This window comes from Apteryx mantelli, chromosome 8 (genome assembly GCF_036417845.1).
Source record: "Apteryx mantelli isolate bAptMan1 chromosome 8, bAptMan1.hap1, whole genome shotgun sequence".
In the NCBI taxonomy this organism is placed as follows: Eukaryota; Metazoa; Chordata; class Aves; order Apterygiformes; family Apterygidae; genus Apteryx; species Apteryx mantelli.
In genome coordinates this window covers 6,278,220-6,304,351 of record NC_089985.1, presented here as the reverse complement: position 1 = coordinate 6,304,351, position 26,132 = coordinate 6,278,220, and the positions used below count along the sequence as shown (strand labels likewise).

Sequence of the window (26,132 nt, the reverse complement as noted above, 5' to 3'; positions counted from 1 at the left end):
TCACATTTGCTGCTGTCGACTCCTCTTTTTTTAATTTTTGTTCCTTTTCTTCTTTCTGCTTCTCTGCTCCAGGAAAGAATTGCCAATGAATTGCAATTTGTGTCCTGCTGCTGAGTTGACCAGGGCATCAGTACACAGTTTTTGCATCAGCTGCGGCCAGGTTGGATTAGATGCGGTTGGCAAACTGGGTGCAAAGACTTGGCTTGCTGTCTTTCCTGAGACTGGCGAAAGCTTTTCTTTTTGTCGATACAATGCACGTACAAAATATAGTCTATGTGTCTCTTTGGCATCTGCTAAGTTTATTCATTGTCCTTGCATACTGCCGTCACTGTAATGAAAATTACTCAAATATTATATTGTAGACCCAAAATACAGATAAAGAACTGTTCATTACTATCCTTCATATCCACAAATGCGAGGGGAAGTCATCCGAGTAAGTCCTGAATCAATACCTCAGCTTTCACTCTGAAAACGCTGTGCTAGTGAAGGAACTATCATGTGACAAAACAGAAGTCTTGACCACTCATGGCTATTACCTATTTCATTGTACTTTATTATATTTTATCAGAGTAGAGGCATTAGCCCAAGAATCCTGGCTGTATTCCAGTAGGACCATTATATTTTGCTTTACTCCAGTCTGCCTGCACAGGGAGGCTTTCCTTCTGCTGTCCCGAGCGATGGAGTCATGCTAAGCTATCGCAATCCACCTAGCAGTGACAGTCTTCTGAGAAAAAAAACAAAAAAACGAAAACAAAAAGGAAAGAAAGAAAAGAAATCAGCCCACTGGAGTTACACTGACTTAAATTTGATAGAGGAGCTGGCCCAGGCCACACAGACAGAAAAGCTTTCAATCTCTTGAAACTAAAAGCACTGCACCACTTTCTTCCATTATTTCTTCATCATCAGTAGTGAAAGAGCAAAACAACCGGAGAGAGTTGTTTGAACTGTCACGGTTAATGCACTCAACACTTTTTTTCAGCAGACATCAATGAAGGTATTATTTGTCTCATCTTCCAGGACTGTTCTCAAGTTTTGACTGCATAGGGACACGCTGGAGTGGCTCTTTTCCGACTGCCTCTGATTTGGGTCTCCAACAAAGTGTCTGCTTTGGGCCCGTTCTGGAGATAGAGGTGTTCCCTGGAAACTGGCACAAGCTATCAGTTCCAGGAAAAGAACTTCCATGCTGCTGACCATCTCATTTTAATATAGGTGTAGTTATGCCTAAATAAAATAAATCATGATCTGAATATATCCAGAGGCCAGAATATCCAGAATGATGGTTTTCCTTTATAGAGAAGGTGCTAGAGAGAGCTAGACTTTCCTTCTTCCCTCCCTCCCTCCCTCCCTTTATTCCTCCTGTCCTCCCTTCTTCCTTTCTTTCCTTCTTCCTTTTTCTTTTCTTCCTCTTTCCTGCTTTCTCTTTCTTGCTTGCTTTCTCTTGCTTTCTTTCTTAAATGCTTTCAAAATGTCATTTGGGGGAAGCAGCCTGTATTTAAATTAGGATTGTATTTGGCAAATGATTTCAGCCACTAAAACAGGAAATAAGTCCATCTCTTTCATAATGAAAAACTACATTTCAATTTCATTGTGATGTTTCTATTTCAAAATAAGGGTGTTTTTTTTTTCCTACAAAAAGAAAAGGGCTAAAAAAGGATTATATATCCCAGAACCATGCCAAGCTTTTTATGAGTTGAATCAGCCCCTGATACTACTTTACAAAATTCCCTTTTCATCCTCCCCATCTCCTCTCACATTCTCTTTCCTTCCCGGACTGGTCAGAAACACAGAAAGAAGGTGGAGAGGTTGGGGGGAGGGGAAGAGAAGAGTACTTAAATGTTCTTTGTCACGTTACTATTAAAAATAAAACAAACAAAAACACTAGCAGTACATGAGCACTAATATATATTTGGAAAAGCAAAAGCAAAGCTCTTGCAGATTGCAAACAAAACTGTGCTGTTTATCTGGTGTTTTCCGTCTCTTCAAGAATACAAGATTTAGAGGCCACTTGCTAAAATGGACACTATTAAAGACAAAAGTTGTATTGCAGCCAATTTCATTTCAGCCATTCACCTTTCAGTAACATCACAAATCAACACTGTTTATGCCTAAAAGTCATTGATTGGGAAATGATTCTTAACTAGTGCAGTTCCTTAAGGTCACAGAGAGGTTTCTTCAGCTTGGATCAACAATGATTCTTCTCATTGTTGTGCATGTTTTTAGAGCAGCAGTTTTGGATGTCTTACTGTTGGGTTATCCTATGCAATAGCTGCAGTAATATACTCTTCTGCTTATTGTAGCACAAATCCTAGAGGGACTTGTAGTCAAATGAATCTTAAAGGAACTGTGGCATCCCCTCCTAAAATGAGATTCCATGCTATCACTTTGGCTAACGCAAGCAGTCAAAGCCTTGCTGTAAATGTATTTCTGATTATTTTGTCTCCTGTTGGAACCTGAGTAATGTGGATGGTCAAGGGCATGAGGGCCCAGATGGTGGTTTCCTCAGTCCCCTCAGTGAAGGGGAAAGGCCTAGGGAGGATTTGATGGATCCTGCAGGTCAACACCTGGTTGTGCAGCCAGTATCGACTACAGGAGTTCATTGTCAGTCATGGGACCATCTTTGAGGATCAAGGAGTGTGGAAGAGATGGATCCTCTTGTCAAGGGCAAGAGCATCTTTTCCAAGAGGCTGGCCAACATGGTGAGGAAAGCTTGAAACTGGGAACAGCAGGGGAGGTAGATGACGACCCAGAGTCAAGTGAGGAAGTGAAGGACAGGGTTGGCAAACAAAGGGTGCAAGGTGTCAGGTACATGAGACACAGCAAGAATAACAGAAAAAGGCAAAGGGGCGCTCCCTTTAAGTACGAGTACAAAAATACATGCAGCCTGGGGAACAAGCAGAAGGAACTAGAGCTCTGCGTGTGGTTACAGAGCTATGGCATTGCTGAAATAATGGTGGGACAGTCTGCAAGACTGGAGTTTGCAAGACTGGAGTGCTGTGACGCACAATGATGATACAAGCTTGAAAGACAGGCTGGGACGATGAGGTGGGCAGTTGCCCTCTCTGTCAAGGAGGAGCTCGGATGCATAGAGCTCTTCTATGGGATGGACAACAGCTGGGTTAGACTTTGTGGTTCCAGGTCAGAGGAGAGGCGAAGGAGGGTGATACTGCAGCGGGAGTGTATTACAGACACAGGGCAAGGAAGTGGATGAAGCCTTCTTTAAACAACTCGAGGAAGCCTCTGGAACACAGACAGTTCTTCTGGGGGACTTTAACCTCCATGACATCTGCTGGAAGACCAACACAGTGGGGCAGAGGCAGTCAAGGATATTTCTGGAGTGTGTAGGAATAACTTCTTAATCAGGTGGGCCAACAGGGGTGACACACAGCTGGATCTGCTATTCACTAACAAGGAAATGCTGTTCAGGGATGTGATAACCAATGGTAGCTTTGTATAGTGACGATGAAATAGTGATGTTCATGATCCAGACATGACTGAGGAAGGAGAGTAGCAGAGTGCAGACACAGGGCTTCGGAAGAGCAGACTTTGGGTTATTCAGGCAAATGGAAGGTGGGAACCCTTGGAGGCAGCTCTGAAGGCAAAGGAGCTCAGGAAAGCTGGCAGGGCTTTAAGGATAGCTTTCTGACGTGGCAGGAGACCAGCAAAACTTGCCTCATCACTGCCAGAGCTATAACTGTTTCTGAGGTTGCATTCAATAAGCAGCATTTCCGAAGGCTGTTCGTCTGGCACGGTCCACAAGCACCATGCTAACTTTTGAGGGGGACAAAAATAATGAAATCAAGAAAGAAGAGTAAAAAGTAAAAAAGGGCAACAGAATTGTAGACAGAACAAGCTGCAGTCGTACAAAGTGGCATGTATCCTCAGATCAGGACCTAAGAGACACGCTGTAGGCGATGTTTAAATCTGGTGCATCAGTGCAGCTCTTCCAACTCAAAGCAGGTTTAAGACTGTAAGAGCCTTTCAGTGAACTCCATCATGCATGAGAGGAAGGCAAGTGACTCCCTCTGAACAGCGTGTTGTTCACCCAGCAAAAGAGATGTTAAGAAATGTAATGATTTAGTAACGGTATGTATTGTCCTTGCAGGAAAGGTCTCAGTTTTGAGAAAGACTGTTGCATTAGCTCTCTCTGCTCATAGCCAGTTTTTGCAAGGAAAGTGAAATGATAAGAAGCAGGCAGAAGAAGAGGCTGCCGCAGCCGAGGAGATGGAAAACTGAAGACTGGCTGGGGTCTGACCTGGCTTTTCACTTAGTGCTGCTAAAAATTAGGCGAGATCTGTAGCATATGTGACTTTGAAAGGCCAGATGGGAAGCAAACCTACGAGCCACACTCAGAGGGGTCCCTCCACTCAGGGTACTGCATTTTCATCCAAGGCCTACAATTCGGAAGAGACACACACTAATTGGACTAATATCCTGAACAGCTTTTTAATTACATATGCCAACACACCAGAATTTTTGAAGGACTTTTTTTTTTTCTCCCCCTCCAAGGATATCCTGTGACCGCTCCAAAACTGTCAAACATGGATATAAATACCAGAATACCAGTAAGTGCAAATGGAGCCCCAAAGCAATGGCAAAATCCTGCACAGTTTATGTTATAGACATGCTGGTAGCTTCCTGACAACTTGGCTTCAACTTGAATTTTCTTTCTCCCAGAGCCAAGCACCATATGCTAACTGTTACAGTGAAACAACACTTATCCCACAAGTCTGCAACAGAGATGCTATATTTAAATTCAGCTGTTAGTTGGAGGTGTGTTTTATAAAAACTCTAGGAACCTGTATCCAGATAGAATCTGTATCCAGAGACTTGGGGGGTGGGAGGAGCAATGACAGTGATATAGTAGCATCACTCCTGGATTTGGGGTTATTCAGTGGCCATTCCCTTTCCTTTAAGGTAGAACTACCAACATTGCATAATGCATTATTTGGCATATTATCCTGAGCAAATCTATAAGAATAAATTTTTAATAATCTTGGTTTCTTTGGGTTTTTCTGTAATTATTTTTGCCTGCACATTATCAGTCTCAATATCTTACTTGAACTTAACCTAATGAAACAAAGAGAAATGTTAATCCGTTTCTTTCCTGTTTTGTCAATATAGCTATATTTCTAAATGGCAGGAAGTCTCAAGGGGAAAAGATCCTTAACTGGTGGAATTACCAGTGCTGAGTACCTGATGTTCTGAATTAGATCATTTCCCACATCAGAGCCTTTCCATAAAGGGAGAAATGGCAATAAGGGAGCTGATTCTATTTGTAGGATTTCCTAGGCAAATGTCAGACCTGACGCAGCTGAACAAAGCTGCAACATTGGCACAGAGGAGATGTCTTCAGTTTTTGGATAGAAGCCTTTGCAGTGGCTGAAGGTATTTGTGAATTAGCATCAAGAGTTCCTCAAACTGGTCAGTGAGTGATGATGCCTCTCAAAATAGCTTCAGAGAGGGAGAGAGAGACACCAGGCCACCACTGGGAACCCTGCAGTTCGACAGCTCGCTCCTTAGATCAGGGAAGGACATCCGAACCTGTCTCGTGCTGTTGACATGACCGGACGGAAGGGCACGCGATGCCCTTCTGTAAGTCTGCTTTAAAACAAACAGATGTCGATCCACACTATATTCTGAATTACTTCTAGAGCAATATATTCCCAAGTATTCCGATATATCCCCAAATATATTTTCCTGTTATCATAATGATTGCATGAAGCTGAGTTCATGTAAAGTATCCTGCAATGCCACATGCCTTTATACACATCTGCACACACAAGTATATGATGTGAGTACGTGTACGCATGTATACATGCATACTATAAAGGGTGTTTTATGAAAGCAAACTAATTTCAGAACAAGCCTAGAGCTGTAACAGTCAGCTAATGACACTGTGAGAGAATTACTACTAGGTAGGACATGCTCAAAAACCACGTAAAGCAGTCTATGATGGCAGCATGATGAAAAAGTGCATGATGCAGATACAAACATATGCATACAGTCAGACTGAAACAGCAAACTAACTTTGGATCAAGCCTGTGGTAACATATTCTTATTGGGATACTGTGAGTATACTTCTTGCAAGGAAAATCATTAAATGTTGTTATGCACAGTGAAGAAACTATCTCAAAAAAGCAAGTTAAACTTCTAATGTTGGTTGAATTGACCTATCTGATCATATTTGATCTGGTTGCTCCCCAACACAGCACCAGTCTCAGACCAACCACACAACAAAGCTACTAACCGAAATCTCTGCAGTGTTAAGCAAACACTATATCCTTTATTTTTCCTCACACTTTTTTTAGGGAAAGTCTAGCAAGCCTCTGTTCTGCTCTCCCCAGAGGGAATCTGATCTGCAAAATTCACTTTAAGAAATTTCCCCTTTAACGATACAGTGACCAGATTTGTTCACTCAGGCTTATGGATTTATGCCCTGGATCAAGGGAAACATGTAGTCTTGGTGTTCCAAGAGAAACAGGGGTCCAGACAGCGCTTGTGTCAGTGTCTGGATTCCTGCCTCTCTTCAGGACTGAAGTCACATGCATCCACGCTTCTCCTGGCACAGACTATTTCCCTGTTCAACCCACAGTCTTGCCATTAATGTATTTGGGTATTTAGCTATGCTATAGATTCATCTCTAACCTAATTTACAAATGAGTGTGCCGGCAAACAATAGCCTGATTCACTTTGACTCAGCAGAGGAACTGAGGTCGACACTTAATGATGGGATGACACCTGATCAGTGTTTTTGACAGGAGAAAAATGCAACGTACGGGAAAATTTTACTCTGCTGCAGTTACTGTGGCCTCCTGCCAGGTCACAGGGGAGGTGGGCATTGCTGTCCACGGTCCCACCTATTGCAGCCTCACCTGGATCCAGCCCTAGGCACCAACTGCAGAAACCTAAAAGCTTAAACATCCCCTCCTGCTGAGGCATATTCTCCAACAAATAAATAAAAATAATTAAACAGTCTTTTAGATGTCATTGTTCTTGTTGTTTTTAAGCCTCTTTCCCATATGGTATTTTTTTCTGTAGAAAAAGTGTGCATGACTTTCTCCTGTCTCTGCGCTATGCTGCATTGCTAATGCAGAATACTATCACCTTGATGCAGGGTGCCTTACGAGACCACTAGATCTAATATATAACAGAGAAATAGAGGGAGCACAGATCTGATAAGTAGATAACTGTAGAACTTCAGCCAAAATATTTCTCTCATCTCAGAAATGCTTTTTGAGAGAGAAACGTTCAAAACAATTTAATAAGTAACCTTGGCCCCCAAAAGGAAGCAAAAAACCAAACCAATCTGCCATTAATGACCCACCACTCAGCTTGTTAAGCTTATTTTTTATTTAGGAAATGAGAACCAATCATCATAATCAAAGCAGATAAGCTGACTGAACTGCTGACAGCGACTCAGTAATTTCTCCTTTTTCCTGGAGGAAACTTCTCAACAGATTACTCGGCATCCTACTGACAGAGACCTTGCTTATTGCCACCTACGGCCTCACAACGGCATTAACTTCTTCCCAAGAGGCCAACAGCAAAAGCAAACAGGCATTGGACATAAAATTCACACAGGCACTTAATGATGGCTGGCCTAATGCAATGGTATCAGCTACCACATATTGAGGCTTGATGGCACCAAGCCTGCTTCATGTTGTTCAGGATTTTTTTTTTTTTCCAGACATGCTATCTAGATGTCTTGTAATTTCTCAGGTAGATCATCACAAACTATGGGTTCACACCTGTCAAAAGAGATCGATTTATAATTCTAGCTGTTCAAATGTGGGGCATGCAGTGGGGAAAGAGGGTGAATAGGAATCTTCCTGCTTTCGCCTGCCTCTAACATTGGGTCAAGGTCTCTCTTTGCAAGTGAGCCCAGAAGGTCATTGTTGGTGCCATTGTCAGAAGCAGATGAACCAATGGTTCAGAGGTCTAAGAAAGGTGGATTTAGGAGAGAATATGATATCTCATAATTCCTTAAAAAGAGGTGGCTCTAACAGCTTAGGAAGCAACATGCTAGAAACTCATAGAAGAAAATTTGTTATTTTTGGCAAAGTGATATAATGTCACTCACTGCCACAATAGGAGGCGAATTTACTCAGGACAGGATGACCTAAGCTGTATAACAGGATGAGGTACCAAAATATGATGTAAAAGTACACTGTAAAAATCACTTTCATTTCAATGCTAGATTTCTTCTCTAACCTTGCAACCTGTAATTTTTTTCCCAATTCTGTTTGAAATTACACAGAATAATTTCATTATTTGATATAAATGCTGCTTTTCTGCAAACTCCTCACATGCTTCCTGATCTTCAAGTCCCCAGTACTGCGTCACCTGCTGCAAGTAATTCATATTCGTGTATAAAACTCCTCTATCTCACAAAACCATCAAGATTTCCTCCTGAATGACTGAACCTTTTGCTCTTATTATTGTAGCCTTACATCATTATTTATTTAGTTCCTCTATCATTCGCTATCACAAACTTTTTGCAGTCAGGATCCGAACCTACTAATCCAAACCACTAGGCATAATCTCATTAAACAGATCAACTGTTAACACCCCTGTTAATCGTGGTGTTATATCATTAATGACAGTGGAGGTGTTAATTCCAAAACTGCTGGGCCATCTTCTTCAGTAAAGCTCTTACCCTTGTTAGGTACCTAAATAAATAAATGTCACATTAAGGACTGATGCCCTTTGAAAATATGAGGTGCTTCTGAGAATCTGGTGCTGAATGTTAATGCTAAGCTATATATAAAATTTTAACACAGATTGACCAGTAAGAAAAAATAGTACGTAGCTTGTTTAATTGAAATTGCATTAGCTTCAACGAAATTTAGAGAACCGTGAAGACAGGACATATCTGTACCATGAGGAATGAAGCAAAAATTGGAACTTCAGCAGAATGCTCAAGTTTCATTCAATGAGCAACAATGGTAAGAATAACAAAATATTCTATGCAGCAAGTTTACTCATCCTCTTAACTTTATTTGTGCAGCCTGAAATTGGATTCCATAGAAATGCAAAGTTTTTCAGATTGCTGAGATCTGAACCTTTATCTTTCCCTGCAGGCTATTTGTATTAATCTACTTTTCTTTCAAGCACAGAGCTGTTAAACTGCTAAAGCTCATTTAAAACGTGGCTGTATTTCTATCAATGGACCCAGATAGCTGAATTATAGATTTTAATTGTGCTTTTTATACTTTGGAGATGCTTACTTAGAAATAAGTGTAACAAAAGTATGTAATTAAAGAGCCTTTATTGCTGCTGATCAGTGAACTGTGCCTATATTGACAGCAAGAGACGGCTTAGTATTTAGGCAAATTTACATAGGCCACTATTTATTAGTGGTTAATATGAAACTCAGACTCAGCTTTGTTCTCCCACCTTTATTAGTATTTTGTCGTGGAAAGCAGAGCTAAAGATGTGAAAATGTACATACAGCTTATGCTTGGTGAGTGAGATGCATGAATATTCCATACTTGAATAACAGCTGCCCCACAAAATCAGTTAAATACCTCACTGGAAAAATTAGGATTTATGCTTACAACTTTATCTTCTATAAGCCTGAGGCATCTGGCTAACTTTTTGGTTCAGAAAAAACAGCGTATGACAGCAACATCCATGCAATATCCAATCACTTTTCCCATCAGTGTGTGGGTACAAGGCCCCTCACCAACCCAAAGTGCTACACCTATGGTCTCACGACCATATGTCTCAAGACCGTATGTCTTTAAACAAAATAGGCAAAACCAATATAGCTGGTGGAGGGACTCAACTTCTGCAGTCCAGTACAGGCTGCTGCTATGCGATCTCTATAGCTCTGGAAAAAAAAGAAAAAGCAGCAACAAGCATTGCAATAAAATGGTAAAGGTGAGCTCCATTTGCTTTTCAGGTTATTGTCGGACAGCACGATGGAGCGTGTTACTCTGTACTTCGCCAGATTTTCAATTAAAAAAAATCATCTCTCACCAGAGAAAACCCCTGGTAATAGAGCGGTGAGAGATTCAGAACGGAGCTAATCCTTGAGCAAATATCAGTGGCTTGACAAGATTTACAAAGCAGAAATGATAGGAGCACATTAGGGAAGACCAGGAAAAAGGAGATGTTTGCGAGAGGCGGTTATGTTCTTTTCTCAGGATGCCAATTTTGGCTTATCAGCATAACAAAATTGGTTGAAAACAGAAATTACTAGCAAACTATTTTGGAGGAAACACTGTGTGCCTAACATCCTGTTTGGAACTCAAAATGGCTTCCAAAATCTGCACCCACCCACACGGAGATGCTCACATTTTTATTACTTTTGAGTAAAAACCTGATTATATCATTGACTTCCGTGAGACTGATGGTTCAGAATACTAATTGGTATGAAAAAGAGTGTTCAAACTGCTGTGGAAAGACTTTAGAGAAATATAATGGAAAATAAAATAAAATAAAATCCTTTCTGCCTAGTTGCATGTATTAAAGAGCACGGGCTCAAGCATTATTTCAGAATTAAACTTGGGAAAAAAGAAAAAATCTAAGAAAACCAGATGTTGTCAGAGGCTTTGAGGATGCAGGGCAGGGGAGAAAGGGGGAGCAAATTCTTGATAGTTTCTAATTTCTTGGCTGTAGAAACTAATTGTTTTTTCTTTTAAAGTTTGCTTTTAAGGTTTCAAAGAATCCTGAAAATACAAATTTTTCATTTAATTGAAGATTGCTTGTCAATAAGAAAGCACTTTGACGGAGAAATATTGCTAAGTCTGCTTGTAGCTAGTGAGGTAGCTCTCACATTTCTGCACTGCATTTATGTTAGTAAATGGTGACCTCATAAAAATAAATAACGTGCAGTCCTTGAACGTATTAGTTGGGAAGACAGGCTTTTGCTTCTGCCTGTGAGAAGTGTGACCATTCCTCGATTCACAGCGTGAGAATTAAATCTCCATACCACTGCTCCAAACTCTAGCATTTGTTATCAGCGATAAAACCATCTTTCTCTATGTCAGAGAGGAGCTAACTAAATCCAGAATCCTAATCCTTTTGCTGGATTAGTCTCAGCATCAAGTCCATGGTGGACGTGCTTATACTTTTACATATTTTCCTCTGTGTATGGCTGTCTATTTACAATGAAGATCAGCACACTATTTCATGATAGTCTAAGACCAGAAATTTCTGCAGCTAGTCAGTTCAAATCCTTTGCTTTAACTACAAATGGATTGCTTCATCTGAGATAGCACGTTTCCTACCTAGGAAGGTTAATTTACAAGCAGCTCATTGCCCTTTTTCCATAACAGTGTTGTTATAGCTTAATTTTGTCCCTGATTTTCAGGACATAGTTACAGCTAGAGGATAAATAACTGGAGGGGCTTTGCCTAGGGCATCTGTAATGTGAACTCTTTCATATTGCTCCATTATTGCATTTCAGCTTTGATTAAAAGGTATTACCTACCCTTGCGGCAGGAGAATAATGATTTTTTTCCAGTGAAGCAGAAACACTAGCAACTGCCTCTGATTCTGGGTTTTATGCTGCGAGCCACCTTTCAGTGAATGTTTTGCTAAGGCCCAACAGTTAGTTGAGACACTCGGTAACATATCTGATGAAATTATAAAGTGAAGAGAGATGTATTGACTAACAGTTTTAAGGTCCAGAAGGAAAACTGTTCATGTTGTCTGATCGCCTGACCAGTGAAAGTCACATAGCTTCTAGCATTTACTCTTGCATTGATCCTGATGAGAACAAATAACACAATGAAGCTAATACACACTAAAAGCAATATCAGATGTAATAGTGACATCTTGCCGTATGAAAATAGCCAAATATGGATTTGGGGCTGTAAAGTCCAACACCCAAAACTTTAATAACTTCACCAAACATAAAGCTGTTCTCACTATATTGCCTCCGTCATCCACCCCTTGTGTACCTTCTGGTCTACTCCGATGAACTGTTTCTAGGGCTGCTAGAAAACAAAACAAAAAAACCCCACCCAAAATCGTGAGAACTGTGTGTGAACATAAAGTTCAGACTATATGGCTAAGACATTGCATAACGAGAATACATGTGTCCCAGTGTCTGAAAAATTAAAAACTAAGCAGCTATCGCAGAGTTAATCCTTCCCTACTCCAAAACAAGGCTACGCATAGCCTGTGGAGCAAGTACACTTTGCCCTACAGTTATATAAGCTATACAAGTTATATAAGCTATTTAAGTATAATGTGCCCTACAGTTCTCGGCTTGCTAGATATCCTTCAGAAGAACAGGGAGCACAAAAAGAGGACTGTGGAGACGGGAGATGGTCCTGGGTTCCCTGTTACAGATTTGGGCATGGAGAGCCAGCTTGCATCACCTTTTAGGTTTCAGTTTAGGAGTCCACTTGAGCTCCTGTAGTACTAGCTCAAAATCTCACCCAAGTAAACTGGTGTATCTTCACAGAAGTCAGTGGCACTAGTGACCTTTATCAGTCAAGAATGCAGGCTTTGGATGCCCTTTTTCATTTGGGCTCATTCTAGATTCAATTTAGCCTTGTTTCCTCCAAACTGGCTATGTGGTTGTGTTGTGGTAGTAGGTGTAGGTGGCCGTTACAGGCATTTGCACACATATATGGCTGTATCTCCTCCAAATACTTTTTGAACAGACTGTCCAACTTCAACGGAATACAACAGATTTCTAAAGACCTCAAACCATAAATCACTTAAAGATTGTTTCCACGTTTTGTGAAAAAAAAGGGTAACATGGTGTGACCACTAAGGTACTCCTGAAAATGAACCTGCAGCACTGAGTGTGAGTGCAAATATGAGTGCAAAGGAGCAAGCCCCTCATAAATGCCGTGACAGCAAGAAAAGCTCTAGTTGTACCTGACCATCAACCAGAAGACACTCAGCCATGGGAAAGCAGTCTGTACTTGTTATGGCACTCAAAGAAAAACTCGTTCCCTCTAATAACCCTATGGTTATTAAGCTTTCTTCTCGAAGCAAGCTACTTTCCTCTTGCCCAGCATGCAACACATAGTGTTAGCAGGCAATTTCTCCAGTAGCTTTGCCACACTTAAGGTTGTTACTATCATTTTCCCATGTTTTCTGGCTTTAAGGGATGCTACTTGCTAGACCAGTCCCATCCAAAATTGTTTTCCTTTGTTAGCACATTTCAGAATGATCTTACACCAAAATAGAGAAGAAAAATGGGCATATTTTCACCACAGTCAGAAATGCAGATCTCACAAGGATAAAACTGCCTCATGCCTGCTACATGCTATTTTCAGACACAGCTATTGGCCACAAATCCACTCAGATACAGTTGTAGTCTGAAAAATGATGATGTGCAAATGGAAGCTCTCTCTATTGCCCTCTCCCTCTCTCAAGGGTTCTGTTCCCTGGTTGAATTTTGAGACATAGCTACTTAGTTTACTTAACTAAAATTGACCTTTTTCTACTTTTTATTCCAATTACTGTGACAGAACCACTACTTCTTAGAGAGAGATGAATATTGCCTCATATATTATCAACCACAGATGGGAATCTCCAAAGATTCAAACTGAATTAGAAACTGAAGTCATGAGACCTCAGTTTGTGTTGTGGAGAAGCTTCCAAAATTTCATTTCGTATTAGCATAAATCCCAAACGAAGAATGTTTTATTACTGCCTACAATGCTATAATCTTGCAAACCCACACTGGTTTGGAAAACTCGTGTTGTTTTTACTGTGAAGAGAAGCAAAAAAGAGTGAAATAAATGTGACTTCCAATAAATATAGAATAGGTAAATAGAGGCACTTTTTTAAAAAGTAGAGACATCAAAATAAACGTCAATGTTTCTATTGCACAAGTAAGAGTAAGAAAAAATGATTCCATATTTTGCAATATTATCTTATTTTTATTTAGATTTAATTTCCTAGTTTACAAAGGTTTTTAAGCACTTCTTTAAATTAAAATAAAGCGCTAAGGTTACACCTCCTTTTTAAGCTATCCGTATCCTATCAACCACAATAGCTGGAGAAAGCTACCATCACACTCAAAAAAAAAAAAAATTGAACATTTTTTTTTTTCTCTTCTCATAAGAGTAAGAGGGAGTGCCAGGGGACTGAATGAATTTCACTGACTCCTAACAGTCCTTGCTGGTTTTGGTACCAAGGTCACTCCCACCAAGTCGCATCCCAACCTCAAAGTCAGAACCAAGAAACGAGCACACGTTTGCTATCATCCAGGCCAAGGATACAGCAGTAAAAATAGACATAGCCATTACTTCTCCAGGCAAAATTCTAAACAAACAGATGGACCTTCAAAATCAACCAACTGAGAAACTGGTTTACCAAAAGGAAAAGCACATTTCAGAGACGAAAACCTGTAAAGAAAAATACCTTCAGATCCTATTCAATCACCGACAACCCAAAAAGCAAAAAGATACATTTCGATTGAAGGTCTATAGGAAGGAAAGCAGTTCTTGAGGAAATTAGGATCCAAATAGAGGTTGCTGAACCTTTTAAAAGGCATGTGAAAGAACTGGTGGGGATCCCATCTGCATGTTGCATTTGCATGCTGTTAATCCCAACTTGGGCAGACAACTTGGGTGCTGAACTTGAGCGCAAACTTCTTTCGGGTTCCCTGGGAGTCAGGAAGGGCTGTTACACACAACTCGTAGTGTTTTCCAAATGTATATGTATTGACAGGTCTTAACGGAGAGCTGACTGACCTCCACAATGACCTCTGGAGCTCTGAAGCCTCAGGAAATGCCTATGGTAAACTTCAGTAGCATATTGGACAAAGTCTCTCATTCAGACACCTGACTGTTGAAGAATATATATTTTTTTTTTTTTTTCTAATAAGCAGTATTCTCCTTACAGCTTGCTTGGCCAAAACGTCAAGTGATAAACTGATGCATTCACACTTATCCATATGTACATACACACATGTGCGTGCACACGCACACACACACATTCACACACCAACTTAACTGTGACAGAATAAGTCATTGCACATATTGGGATTCTAGAAACTAATAAATGCAAAAGCACCACAGACTGCATATTTTCCATTTATTCTCATTTATTGAGTTCCATAGCATGCTACCACAAGCATCATTAAATGTTTCATAAAAGAGAAATGACAATGATCAATTAGTTCTCTGAAACATGAGACCTCACTACAGGTCTTTCACCACGAGTGAATTTTTTAATCTGTTGAAATGATTAAGTTTTATTTATTTTGGGTGGTTAAACAAGCGAAATGTGGAAAAAGACTCTACTGTGTTTGTTAATGCAATTTATCAGATTGGTTATTATGCTGTTTAATGTTTTGAATTTATTTACTTTTTATTATGATCTATAGCCAGTGTTTTATCTAAATGGCCAAAGACGTAGTTTAAAGAAAATACAGTTAGGTGTAACTGGATAAAAATTTGTTGCCTCTGTTTACTTTCTGTTAAAATAGCATATTTATCCATAGGCAAAGCTGATCTTGTATTTGTTGCTGTAGTAAAACATCCAATTCTATTATCAGAAGTTACGGTATCAGTTAAAAAACCCTATTTGTTAAATTTCACATATTTATATTAAATGTATGAATTATATTTTCTTAGGTCTGAGATTTTGATGATCCTTCAGAATATTTGCTAGAATGCGGCTTATGCTTTTGATTTTAAATTTTGCTGCTTCTGTAAGTCAAAACTTGTATATTTGTTGTTCCCTTGATAAATCAATATTCATTACTTAAAGTCAGATGCTATCTCTTCTCTGCATGTGAGACCTCCATATACAACTTCTAAATTGCTAGTGGGCTTTGTTTGTGCAGTTTTCAGAGCTGTATATATATATCAAATTGTCTGGTCAGTAAAAATACCTTCTCTTCTCAAAACTATATAAATAAAGTAGAAATTGAGTGTATCAGAAGATGAATCGAGATACGGAGCCACTAATGACCTTAAGAACACTATTATCCATAACAATCATGTTGGGATTCTAGTGAGAATCAAGCTGCAAGACATCATTTTAAAGTATTGTTCTTCTTTCCAAAGGTCTCTGTTGGAATGAATCTGCCGCTACGCAATAAAATTTCACAACCAGGATAATGATTAGCAAAACCTGCAGAGTCAATCAGAGCAAGACGACAACTGCAACTTGGGTTCTAAGATATTGGCTATGACCTTAAGCCAATGATATGAGAAGGAAATAAAAATTCTTAAGTGAGCACATTTGGTGTCAGTTGTTCTTCTTCTGCATGGAAAAGGTACAAATGCCTTTGTATACGAAGAACCATACCTTCCAACCTATACTAATGTCAGTATAAATATATAGAAAAGGCTTCTGTGCTATTCAGTTCTTTTCTCTGCATAAGATATAACATGCCACCCATATATTCTTAAAATGTGGATCAGTTTTATTAACAAAAAGAAAAAAAAACCCTGAAAACTTTAGCTCTTCTGTTTGGAGAGGACTACTGACCTAGCAGCAACAATGAATAATAACAATAAAGGTGTTAAAATGAATGTATAGAGAAATGGATTCAAGTAATAAAAGCCTTTTTTTTTTCAGTGACCAAAATAAATCTCTGTAATTGTTTTGCCCCTTTCTGAAGATGCTCACCGTTTGAACTCCTCTACATCTTGAACACCAGTGATAGTACTAGCCTGGGTATTCAAACAAAAATGGAAAGGAAAGGCAAATGAAAGAACAAAGTCCCAACTAACCAAAAATCTTGAAAGAATTAATGATAATGACCTGATTTTATTCCCAAGGTTCAGGCAGACCATCCTGCTGACTGGAGAATGAATCTATTATTAGTGTTAAACAGCTTTTATACTACCTCAGTGACTGCATGGAACCATTAAGTTACTGCCTCTATTATCTTAATTTTTTTAGGGCAACTTAAATGATTTATGAACTTACTAACTGAAACGATGACACGCCATATTCGCTAAACAAATGTGCTTTGTTCTAGGGAAACATATCAGTAGGGGTTTTGATCTAATAGTTGTCTTTAAAACGTTAGATTCTGAAAGTGGGTATATTCGGGAAATGGATTATGGCAATCTGCATAAAAATAAGATTCACTCTCCCCCTTCCCATTTGAGTTTCCTTGGGATCTTTGATTAAAAACACCAGACGAATAAGAGGAAATACAAAGAGAGATTGTCAAAACATAGACTCCTGCAGTGTATTATATATAAAAAAAAAAACCACACACACACAGAAGGCAACCTTGGCATCAATACTCTGTTTCATTGCCAAGCTGAAACACACTTGTGTTCTTGTCAAACAAACTGACTCCTGAGAACACTTCTCATTGCGCTGGCCCAGCTAACGCCATTCCCCAGTCTCCCATCCAGCACCAACGCTTGTTTTTCTCACCGAGAGAGATTCTACCTTCATTTTGACACCCGGTAATTTAGTACTTGTCTGACAAAACAGAGGGAGGGGGTAGGGAGCAGGCCTGACTGGTCAGGGCAACACACCTTAGAGGCACTTGAGGGCTGTGGGATTGGGCTCGTTGCTAAATTTTGAAATGTTCACTAAGATTTCTGCAAGATCCTGTAGGAAACCAGCACCTCTTAAAAATATACTGTGTTTCATCAGGGTCTGGTCACGCTGTTCCCAAGACCTTCAGAGATGGACTGGGAGCTAAAGTTGTCAATCAGGGCCAGGAGCAAGGCTCTGATTTCTCCTGTGCTCTAAGTGATGAGAAGTGCTAGCCCTTTGCCTAGAGCAGATGACTTCTTCTCTGCTGCGCTGGCTCACATGCTTACCAGAGCTGGAAAGGGAGGAACAAGCTGGGAACCACTGCTTCAAGGTCCTTCCTGCCTGCCTCCTAGTCCCTCTTATCTGTCCGCCTTTGCTCCTGGGCCGCAAGTGACCTCAAGGGCTCAGAAACATTTATCATTGCCCTTGGAGACCCTACTGACCTGGGAAGACCTCTTTCAAAACTGGGATTGTGGGGCAGACCTAAATCGGTGTCCAGTCCCTATCCCTGCTCCACTGCACCTCCAGCATGTGTCAGAGGGATCCTGTAGGCTCCTAGTGCTACTGGAGGTAGCCCTTACCGGGTCCTTGGTTCCTACTTGGTTGTCGGAATATGTCCCTGAAAGGCTCCTCTATCTTTGTGAACACCCTTTCTGGGTACTCACCAAGCCTTCGAGATTACTGGTGAGCTAAATGAGGCTCCAGAATTAATTCATCTGCAAGCATTAAGACAAAAGTTTCCCATGACAGCATGACCAGCTTCTTGGTTTAAATTATCTGTTTCTTTTTTCCACCTCATCGCCAGGCTGTATCTTTCAGAAAATCCCCTAGATAAATAGGTCAAGAAACTAATAGGAGTATAATTTTGATAACGGCAATTGCTAATTGTAAAGCACTACTGGCTGATGTGTGTTTAGGCCCTACAGGTAAAATAGAAATGCTTTCTTATGAAAGGGAGATCTGCATTTGAAACAAAGCACTGGAAATTAAATGCTGATAGGGAGCATTGTCCAAGTATCCCTAAATCTGGAAATAGGGTTATTTAAAGCTTTTATTTTGCTCAAATATATACTCATACAAGTAGTTTCACCAAAGTCAGTTATTTAATTTGTGTCATGTCTTTACTGGCCACAACTACCTAGACCAAGAGAGGCTGTTAAGGTATATCACAACGAGAAATGAAACTCACTGGTATTTTTCATATCCAGACATTTTTAAGAAATATTCTACACATATATATATATATATATATATACACACACACACACACACTTTTCTTAAACTATTCTTATAGTGTGAGAAAATGCTGCGGTTTGATTCCTCAAAAATGAAATCAGTGCCTTTTTTGTTTGGTGCCACTGCCTGTCACAGTGGAGCCACAGTCCTGGACAACTCCAAATACTATTTTTTTTGGTAGAAATTTGTGACCTCACTATGCCAGAAACTCTCTTTGACCTGTTCTTCTCTGTTCCCAGTCTATGAGCCTCTGGATTTAAAATGAGGACTTTACGCATTCAGCAGACTAGTCCTTTCTAAACTTTATGAGAACCATGATCCATCTGATTACTGTACCTTTTATCCACCAGGTTGAATGGAAAATTCCCTAAAGCAAGCTGAGCAATTACGATGAGGGCCAGAAGCAATTTACTGATGCAGGGAATCTCTGGAAAAGGCAGACAGGACTTCTCCAGCTCTTTATTCCCTACTGATAGGGTAATTGTGGAAGATAAACTTGTTTGCTCTTCAGCGCATTAATAATCTCCGTTCTCAGCTGCCCGACAGCACCCATGCACATGCAGTGTAATGTGCAAGGAAGCAAAGGCTCTAAAAAGGTGAAGGCAATGGTTGCCCGGTTTGCCAAGTTCTTGAAAGCAACCTCACATTGTCACCCATTGGAGTTACAGGTTGCTGAGTACAGCCCATTTCTTTCCTTGGCTTCTACCATAGTCATTTATCTCATTGCTTTGTCAGATGATTCCTGATGTGTTCCTCCTGTCACTACCTCTCCCGACTATTGCAGGTTTTGGATGTGGTATTTTGTGTTAAGGAAATGGAGGCAAATGGGAATGCAGAGAGTCTAGCAGTGAGCTAGACCCAAATTTGTCTTAGCGCTATCTGTCAGGAGCATGCATGGGTAGAAGTCTAGTGGCTGCTGTGGGCTCAGATATGTTGATATGGGAGTAAAACACAGCTGGCTTAAACATTGGCCCTATTTGACTTCACGTACAAGTGTTAAAAATATTAGTGATCTACTAGAGAGCCTTCAGTCTTGCTCACTTTACCCTATAGGTTCAGTTACAGGAGGATTCAGAATATATGAGAGGAACCCAGTATGTCTTAACACAAAATAACCTTTAGCTTCAAAGCATTATTTCCTAATCCTTTACTTCGAATGACTCATGAACAAACATAACCCCTTTTAAAACCGCTTCTAAAGGAAGGCTTTTTAAAGTCAGCCACATTCATATTGTGCTGCACAGAGATGCTCAAGTCTTTAAGTGCCTCATTTGTTTTTCCTTTTGCAGACCAGTATTCAACATTTATTAGGAATACTTAACTCCAAGAGACTTCAACTGTTACTAAAATCTAGTTCCGTATCATGAATACCAGACCTTATAATCCTTTTCACAATGTCATTAAGCCCTATGTTAGGTTAGTAAGATTTTGTAATTTCGTTTTTCCCAAAACTGTTTTACCCTGATGCTCAGAAACCATCCATGACCAGACAGTTAATACCAATTTGATTTTGTGACAGTGATCGCTTTTGGTTTAAATAATTCTTCCCACTCTGTGATATGTGTATTGACAACAACTCTATCCTCTTTCAGCTCTCTCTCTCTTTTTTTTTTTTCTTTGGCTAAATGTGCCAAACTTTCCTGCCGTACAAGAAAAGGCTAGACTCTTCCTTCCCCTAATTTTCCACATCTGTTTCAGGTTTCGAACCATTTTGTTTGGACAAAACTGCACAGCAGCCCCGATGAGATTTCCTCAGGACCTTATTTGATAGCATAGAAACTTCCCTATGTCTATAGAAATTATCCCCTGTGACAGAATGGAGGTTCTTTGCCTACTTTTGCAATCACTCTTTCCATCCTAGTATCGTGCCATCTCATTCTGTTTGGATTTAAACGCCTTTGTAGCTGATTTATACAAGTGGCACAGAGCTCCCGTCGTGTATTGAACAGCAAATTATGAACTTAGATTTCCTTGTCAAAATATTTACCTTTATTAAATACAGGAGCCATTTTCCATAAAATATGGACTGAGCATTCCCACTCACTTGGAGGTTTTCAGCAGCCATGCAGGTGCTTTTCTGACATTTTTCCTTTGCAGACTAGTGGCAATAAACGCCACTAAAACCTGTGGCAGGTCCTGCAGGAGGATATTTCCTATGAAGAATTATAGGGAATACCACACTGCCACATAACCAACCCCTCACTCATAACACTGGTAGCATCAGCCGTAATTATTTATTGTTCTTCAATACCTGATAAAAACACTAGTACATAGATATTGTATCTTCCAGCTTTATCCTTTAATGTTCAAAGATCCTCAGCTTGAGGAGCTGAGCGCTCTGCAGGATCAGGTTGTTCACCCACAGACATACACTGAAAGAATTGCTCTTTATTGTGTAGATTAAAAAACGGGTGACAAAGTTGATTTTTTTTCTCACGCTACTCTCCTCTAATTCATCCATCAGCTATTTTTCTCCCATAGCTGTTTTACAGTCTAGAGAGGGAGATAAGTCAAAGTGTAGCTTTATCTTTAAAAACTTCATATTATGCTTAGGTTAAGACCTTCCATAAGAAACCGGGCTCGGTTAATAAGTGGGCTCTCCCAGTGCCAACCTTTGGCTTTGTCTCTACAATTTAGAACAAACTCATGGCTGGGGAATACTTGTTTGTCGTGACTAGAGAGGGTGGATACAAAGCCGTGAACTTCTTTTTGCTCCATTAGCCTACAAACAGTTAGGTGGAGAATAGAAATGCCAGCACAGAGTCCACACAGTGACAGATTTTTTTATGTCGTTTAGTCTAGCAGTTGGGCTCTATCTGTTTCAAATATAAGTAGGTTATATAATTTAATAACAGAAAAAAATTAAGGTAGCAGGACATCGTGGAGGTCGACCATATCGTTAATCTAATCTTCCAACCTGCCATATATGATTAGGAGAAACTAAACTCTAAAATCAGTCTGTCCCCTGCCACGTAAATGACAGGACTAAAGCAAGCAGCACAGCACTGTTTTAGGCAATAGCTGACAGACAATGACAATGTTTCCATCAATTTTCAAGTAGCCAAGGTTTTAACATCCTCTGTAGTAAAATCTTGTTCTCTCTCGTTCCAGTTCTCTGTCCTTTTCGCTCAATTTTAATCATTTCTGTATTTTTGATGGGTCTGCACTACGTGACCTTGAACCCATTCAAATCGATGGCAAACAAGGGGGCAAGATGAAGGCCCTCATCTCTAGCACTGTGGTATTTATATAAATGTACATGACTTAACCAAAAGCCGGAGAACATGTCTTCCCTGTGATTTTAATATGATCTTGATTATAACGGAAAATGCTACCTTGAAATAAATATTTGGGGAAATTAATGATTCAACTGAGATTTTATTTTATTTTTTTCTACATCATTACTGCCTCTCCTGAGACTGCCAAAGGGGGGAAGAAAATAATGGGAATGAAAACATCATTCTAATCACCGTGTAATTGTTCTGTTGTTGGAAAACTGAAGTTATACAGCAGTCTCCTCCTGCTGAGATCTCCTCCAGAAGGAAAAATAGACTCCATCAATGACATGTTTTAAAACGCTACATGCGGTATGTGCAGCTCACTGCTGGTTTTCAGATAATTTTCCTGAGATCATTTTATCCCTGGCACCTGTGAACACCTAGTCCCAGCATTAGGCTGCTGCTCCAGAGACTGTTCCCACGGGCAGCAGCACTCATTAGATTTTGGTACAGAAGCCGTATCCGCATCTATGGCTTGGAGCGCCTTCAGTCTGAAGACATAGGAAGGGAGCTGCTACCTGTCACAACCCCTTCCGTTCAGTCCCCTGTGGATTTTGACCTGGCATGGATGGCAAAACGAAGGGAGATGACCTCTCTTCTTCTTTGCTCTTAAAACGTCAGGTTTCCGGTATGGACCTTAAGGAGTGGAGAGAAGAGTGAAGAGGAAGGAAGCCATCCGGTTGGCACCATGTGCTTCCCGATCAGGCCGAGTCAATGGAGGTCTGCGCTTCCCTCTCTTTCATCTCCTTCCTTAGCACTCCACCCAAACCAGAGCTGCGAACGTCCCTGGGGGAATCTTTTTCCTTAGGTAAGAGATAGGTGAGGGAATGATAGACCAATTAGACTCCAGACTCTTCAGCCCAGGAAAACTCACAGAGGAGCAACAGGGATTAAATATACTCTGTGTGCTTTGCAACAAGGTCATCGTGTTCTGCACTGCTTGCTAATGGGACCATATTTTATAAGGACACTTTGCAGTAAGGTTTGTAGTGGAGTGACTAAATCAAAAAATGCAGTTTTCCTTCTGATCCAGGCTCGTGCCTCACGCTCTACTCTTTCGACTTCCCGGTTCGTGTCATGAAGGGAATAGGCAGAAGATAGAAATGAACACCAGCAATGCTCTCTGTGGGATGGTGTAAATTAAACTCCATTTAAACCTATGCACAAACACAGGTAAATACCAGAGATATCATTACAGATCTACAAAAGTTAACAGTGTTTCTGTAAGGATGGCTCAGAGGAGAAAAATTCTCAAAGACCTGATTGAAAGCGCTGAAATGAAATACAATTCCATCTTTCATTTTGTTAGCAAGATAATTTCGATTCAGTGTTGACTAATACAGAATAATAGGAATAAAATATGCTGTCTCAGTCTCCGCATTATTGGCTTTACATTATTGGTCCTGACAGCTGGCTTTTAAAATGCAGTAAATATTGGGCAATGCTGTTCTGTTAAGACAAGCCACTTCATCAAGCATATTTCCAAATCACCCTTTATTTTCAAAATGCTTTTAATTCCTCTTTATACGGCAAAGGAACCCACTGCAAAATTGACCTGCAACAGAGTGCCCTCTGCTGCATGCATTTAGGAAAGGAAAATGAAGCAAGGTCTTTAAAAGTAAAAAGCTGTATGGACTGAGAGCTGCAGATCTGTCACAGGCCACTGGACTTTGAATTAAAGGACAGCATATACGTATATGCATATTTCACTCTTTCTCTCTTGAAGAGCCAGATATCACTGGGGAATAATTGTTTGAAGTAGGTATAAAATTTGTGTGGACTGTTCCATGGATTTAAATGAAACCAGTGTGTGTCCTTCCATACCAAAATGGTCTGCGTTTATAGGTTGGAGAGTTATTAGGGAAGTTAGCAATCTGTCGGTATTGCACTGCTGCAGCCTCTTTCTCTTGGCTGCCAGAAAAGATCTGGAACAATAAGAGGTGAGACAGTCTCTCTGCATATAGATTTGTTTTCTCAGTCCTTAATATCTCATGCTCCCTCACTTCTACCCTTCTTTCCATTTGCCATTAGCTCAGTATTATTACACTGAACTCTCCTTTTCATTCCTACATCCTTGGTAAAGCTATCAGATGTTACAGTTGTACCTCCTGCAAATGATTAAGAAGATATATCGCCAGTGCTGCCTCAAAAGAACGGAGACTGACAGGCTACACATGTATCACGAAAGCAATTCAACAGCTAGGCACAAATTCGCAAGCAGACCTATAATTTTCAAATCCACCACTCTTTTTTACCTTTTCACCCATTTAATCTGAATAAAGCCAGCCTACTGCCAAATTTGCTCATGGACCAAGCACCAGAGGCTTCTGTTAAACTTAACCGTGGATCTTAGAGCTCAGACCCTTGGGGCTGAGCAAACCGCTTCTTAAAACACTGGCAGAAACCAATGTAAAATCTTCTGAGTCACTTTTGAAATGCCCTTATTCTCACAACGCTTGGCTACTGGTGTCCATGGAGCCACAGTTTCATTCTTAATGTCGCAGCTTATGTCTCGGTGAGTCACACCAAAAGCAATTGAACGGGATCTTTCTGCACCAACAAGGGTGTCCACATTAGCCTTCTGCAATCAGAGATGGGCACTGAACACCTTAGGACATTTTTGAGTATGCCACTAAGGCAGACTAGAGTTAGGCAGCGATCGTCAGTGTTTTCCAAAGCAACGTAAGCAATTACAAAAATTTCTGTAAACAAAATAGAAACATCATAAGCAGGCATTTCCACAGTACACCGTGCACATGCGGCCTTGCATGTATTTCAGCAATGAATTTTGCGTCTATGGATTTGTTCCCACAAGCTGAAACTTTCCCTTAAGGAAACCCTTGTTGTTCATTTACAACGTCTAAGGACGATACCTCTGTAACGGCTTTCCCTTTGCTTCATACCTGTAAATCTTGTATCTCGTGCTAAATCCCTGTCGACTTCTGTCCACAAAATCTGTGTATTCCTGTGAGCGATGGAAGGGTCCCTTATCAGAGAGGAGCCAGTCGAAGGGGCTTGTGGCATGCTGATCCGAAACAGCAGCAACCGCTAAAACCCAGCAATGAAGACTCAGGGCTATCCACTCCCATAGAGCCATCAGAGAGAACAATTCAGCACCAGCGCTGCATCGCCATATCATGCTTCCACTGGGGACTTAGAGCCTTCATTCTCTTAGCTTTCCCTCAACACCTAGACAAAATACACAGTCAATTAGATAAGCACACACTAGGCATCCCTTGGAAGTAGAAACAAGTTTCCTTTCTTTCAGCTTAAAGAGATAGTGGCCTCTACTTTATTACATTTTGCATTAGCATAAACCCCACTAGGCTAGTTAACAGTGGAACGTTTCAGTACTTCAAATGCTGTGAAACTAATGTCTTCATTAACATCAGCAGCGATAATATTTACTGTTGAAAGAAAACCTTCAAAAATTGTCAGGGGAGGCGTTGCTTGTTTTTTTTTTTTTATTCTTTTCTTTTTTTTCTAAAATGCTGGCCATTTTTGGAAAATATGCAATAGAAGAGTTACTGCCCGCTTGCATCCATGCAAAATAACTCGGTAAGGTCTATGCACAAGCTCTCAGCTGGGCAGCTGGATAGAAAATAGGGGAGATTCAGAGAAGCCAGACTGTTTTCTCTTCCGTCCTTAGAAAAGTCTCTTAATGGCTTGTCTTCACTACAAACTCTGCTAATGGACTCAAGTTATTCTGTTCAAGCTAGTGTAGCTGGACGAAGAATGACTGCGCAGTTCAACAGCGCTGGAGTCACCCAGCATGATGAGCTCAGTGAGCTGCTGAAGCTCCAGATGCTGCAGCGTTTGAGTACCACTGACTTTAAAGTAACAGCAGCAGACCTGCAGTCCGATCCACTCCAACTAAATGGGACAGCCTAGAAACACTATTTTAATTGAGATGAAAGGGTTGCTGGTGTCCAATTAAAAACCAAATATGAATCATAGCATCATTCAGGAATTCAGTGAAGACAAGCCACAGTTTCTGCCTATACCTCAGTTCCACATCTGTGAAATGGGATAACAATTCCATGGCATATTACAGTTTTTTTTGCAAATATTCAAGAGCATGAAGTTCTCAGAAATACTGGAATGACAAAAGTCAAGTAGATCCCTAAATGTATAAAAACAATCAGTTCTAATTTTCAGTGTAAGGTAAAACAGCATGGAATTCATTAA

General features: G+C 40.3%; 1 protein-coding gene across 1 annotated transcript in view; it reads right to left on the bottom strand.

The window, feature by feature from the left end:
* BRINP3 (BMP/retinoic acid inducible neural specific 3) overlaps positions 1–25,116 on the bottom strand; it is a 191,635-nt gene extending 166,519 nt beyond the window's left edge. The window contains exon 1 of the mRNA XM_013960174.2: positions 24,848–25,116. Within this exon, the coding sequence (XP_013815628.1) occupies positions 24,848–25,083 (236 nt within the window). The 5' untranslated portion in view covers positions 25,084–25,116. The remainder of the gene's footprint in view (positions 1–24,847) is intronic.
* Between the last annotated feature and the right edge of the window lie 1,016 nt (positions 25,117–26,132).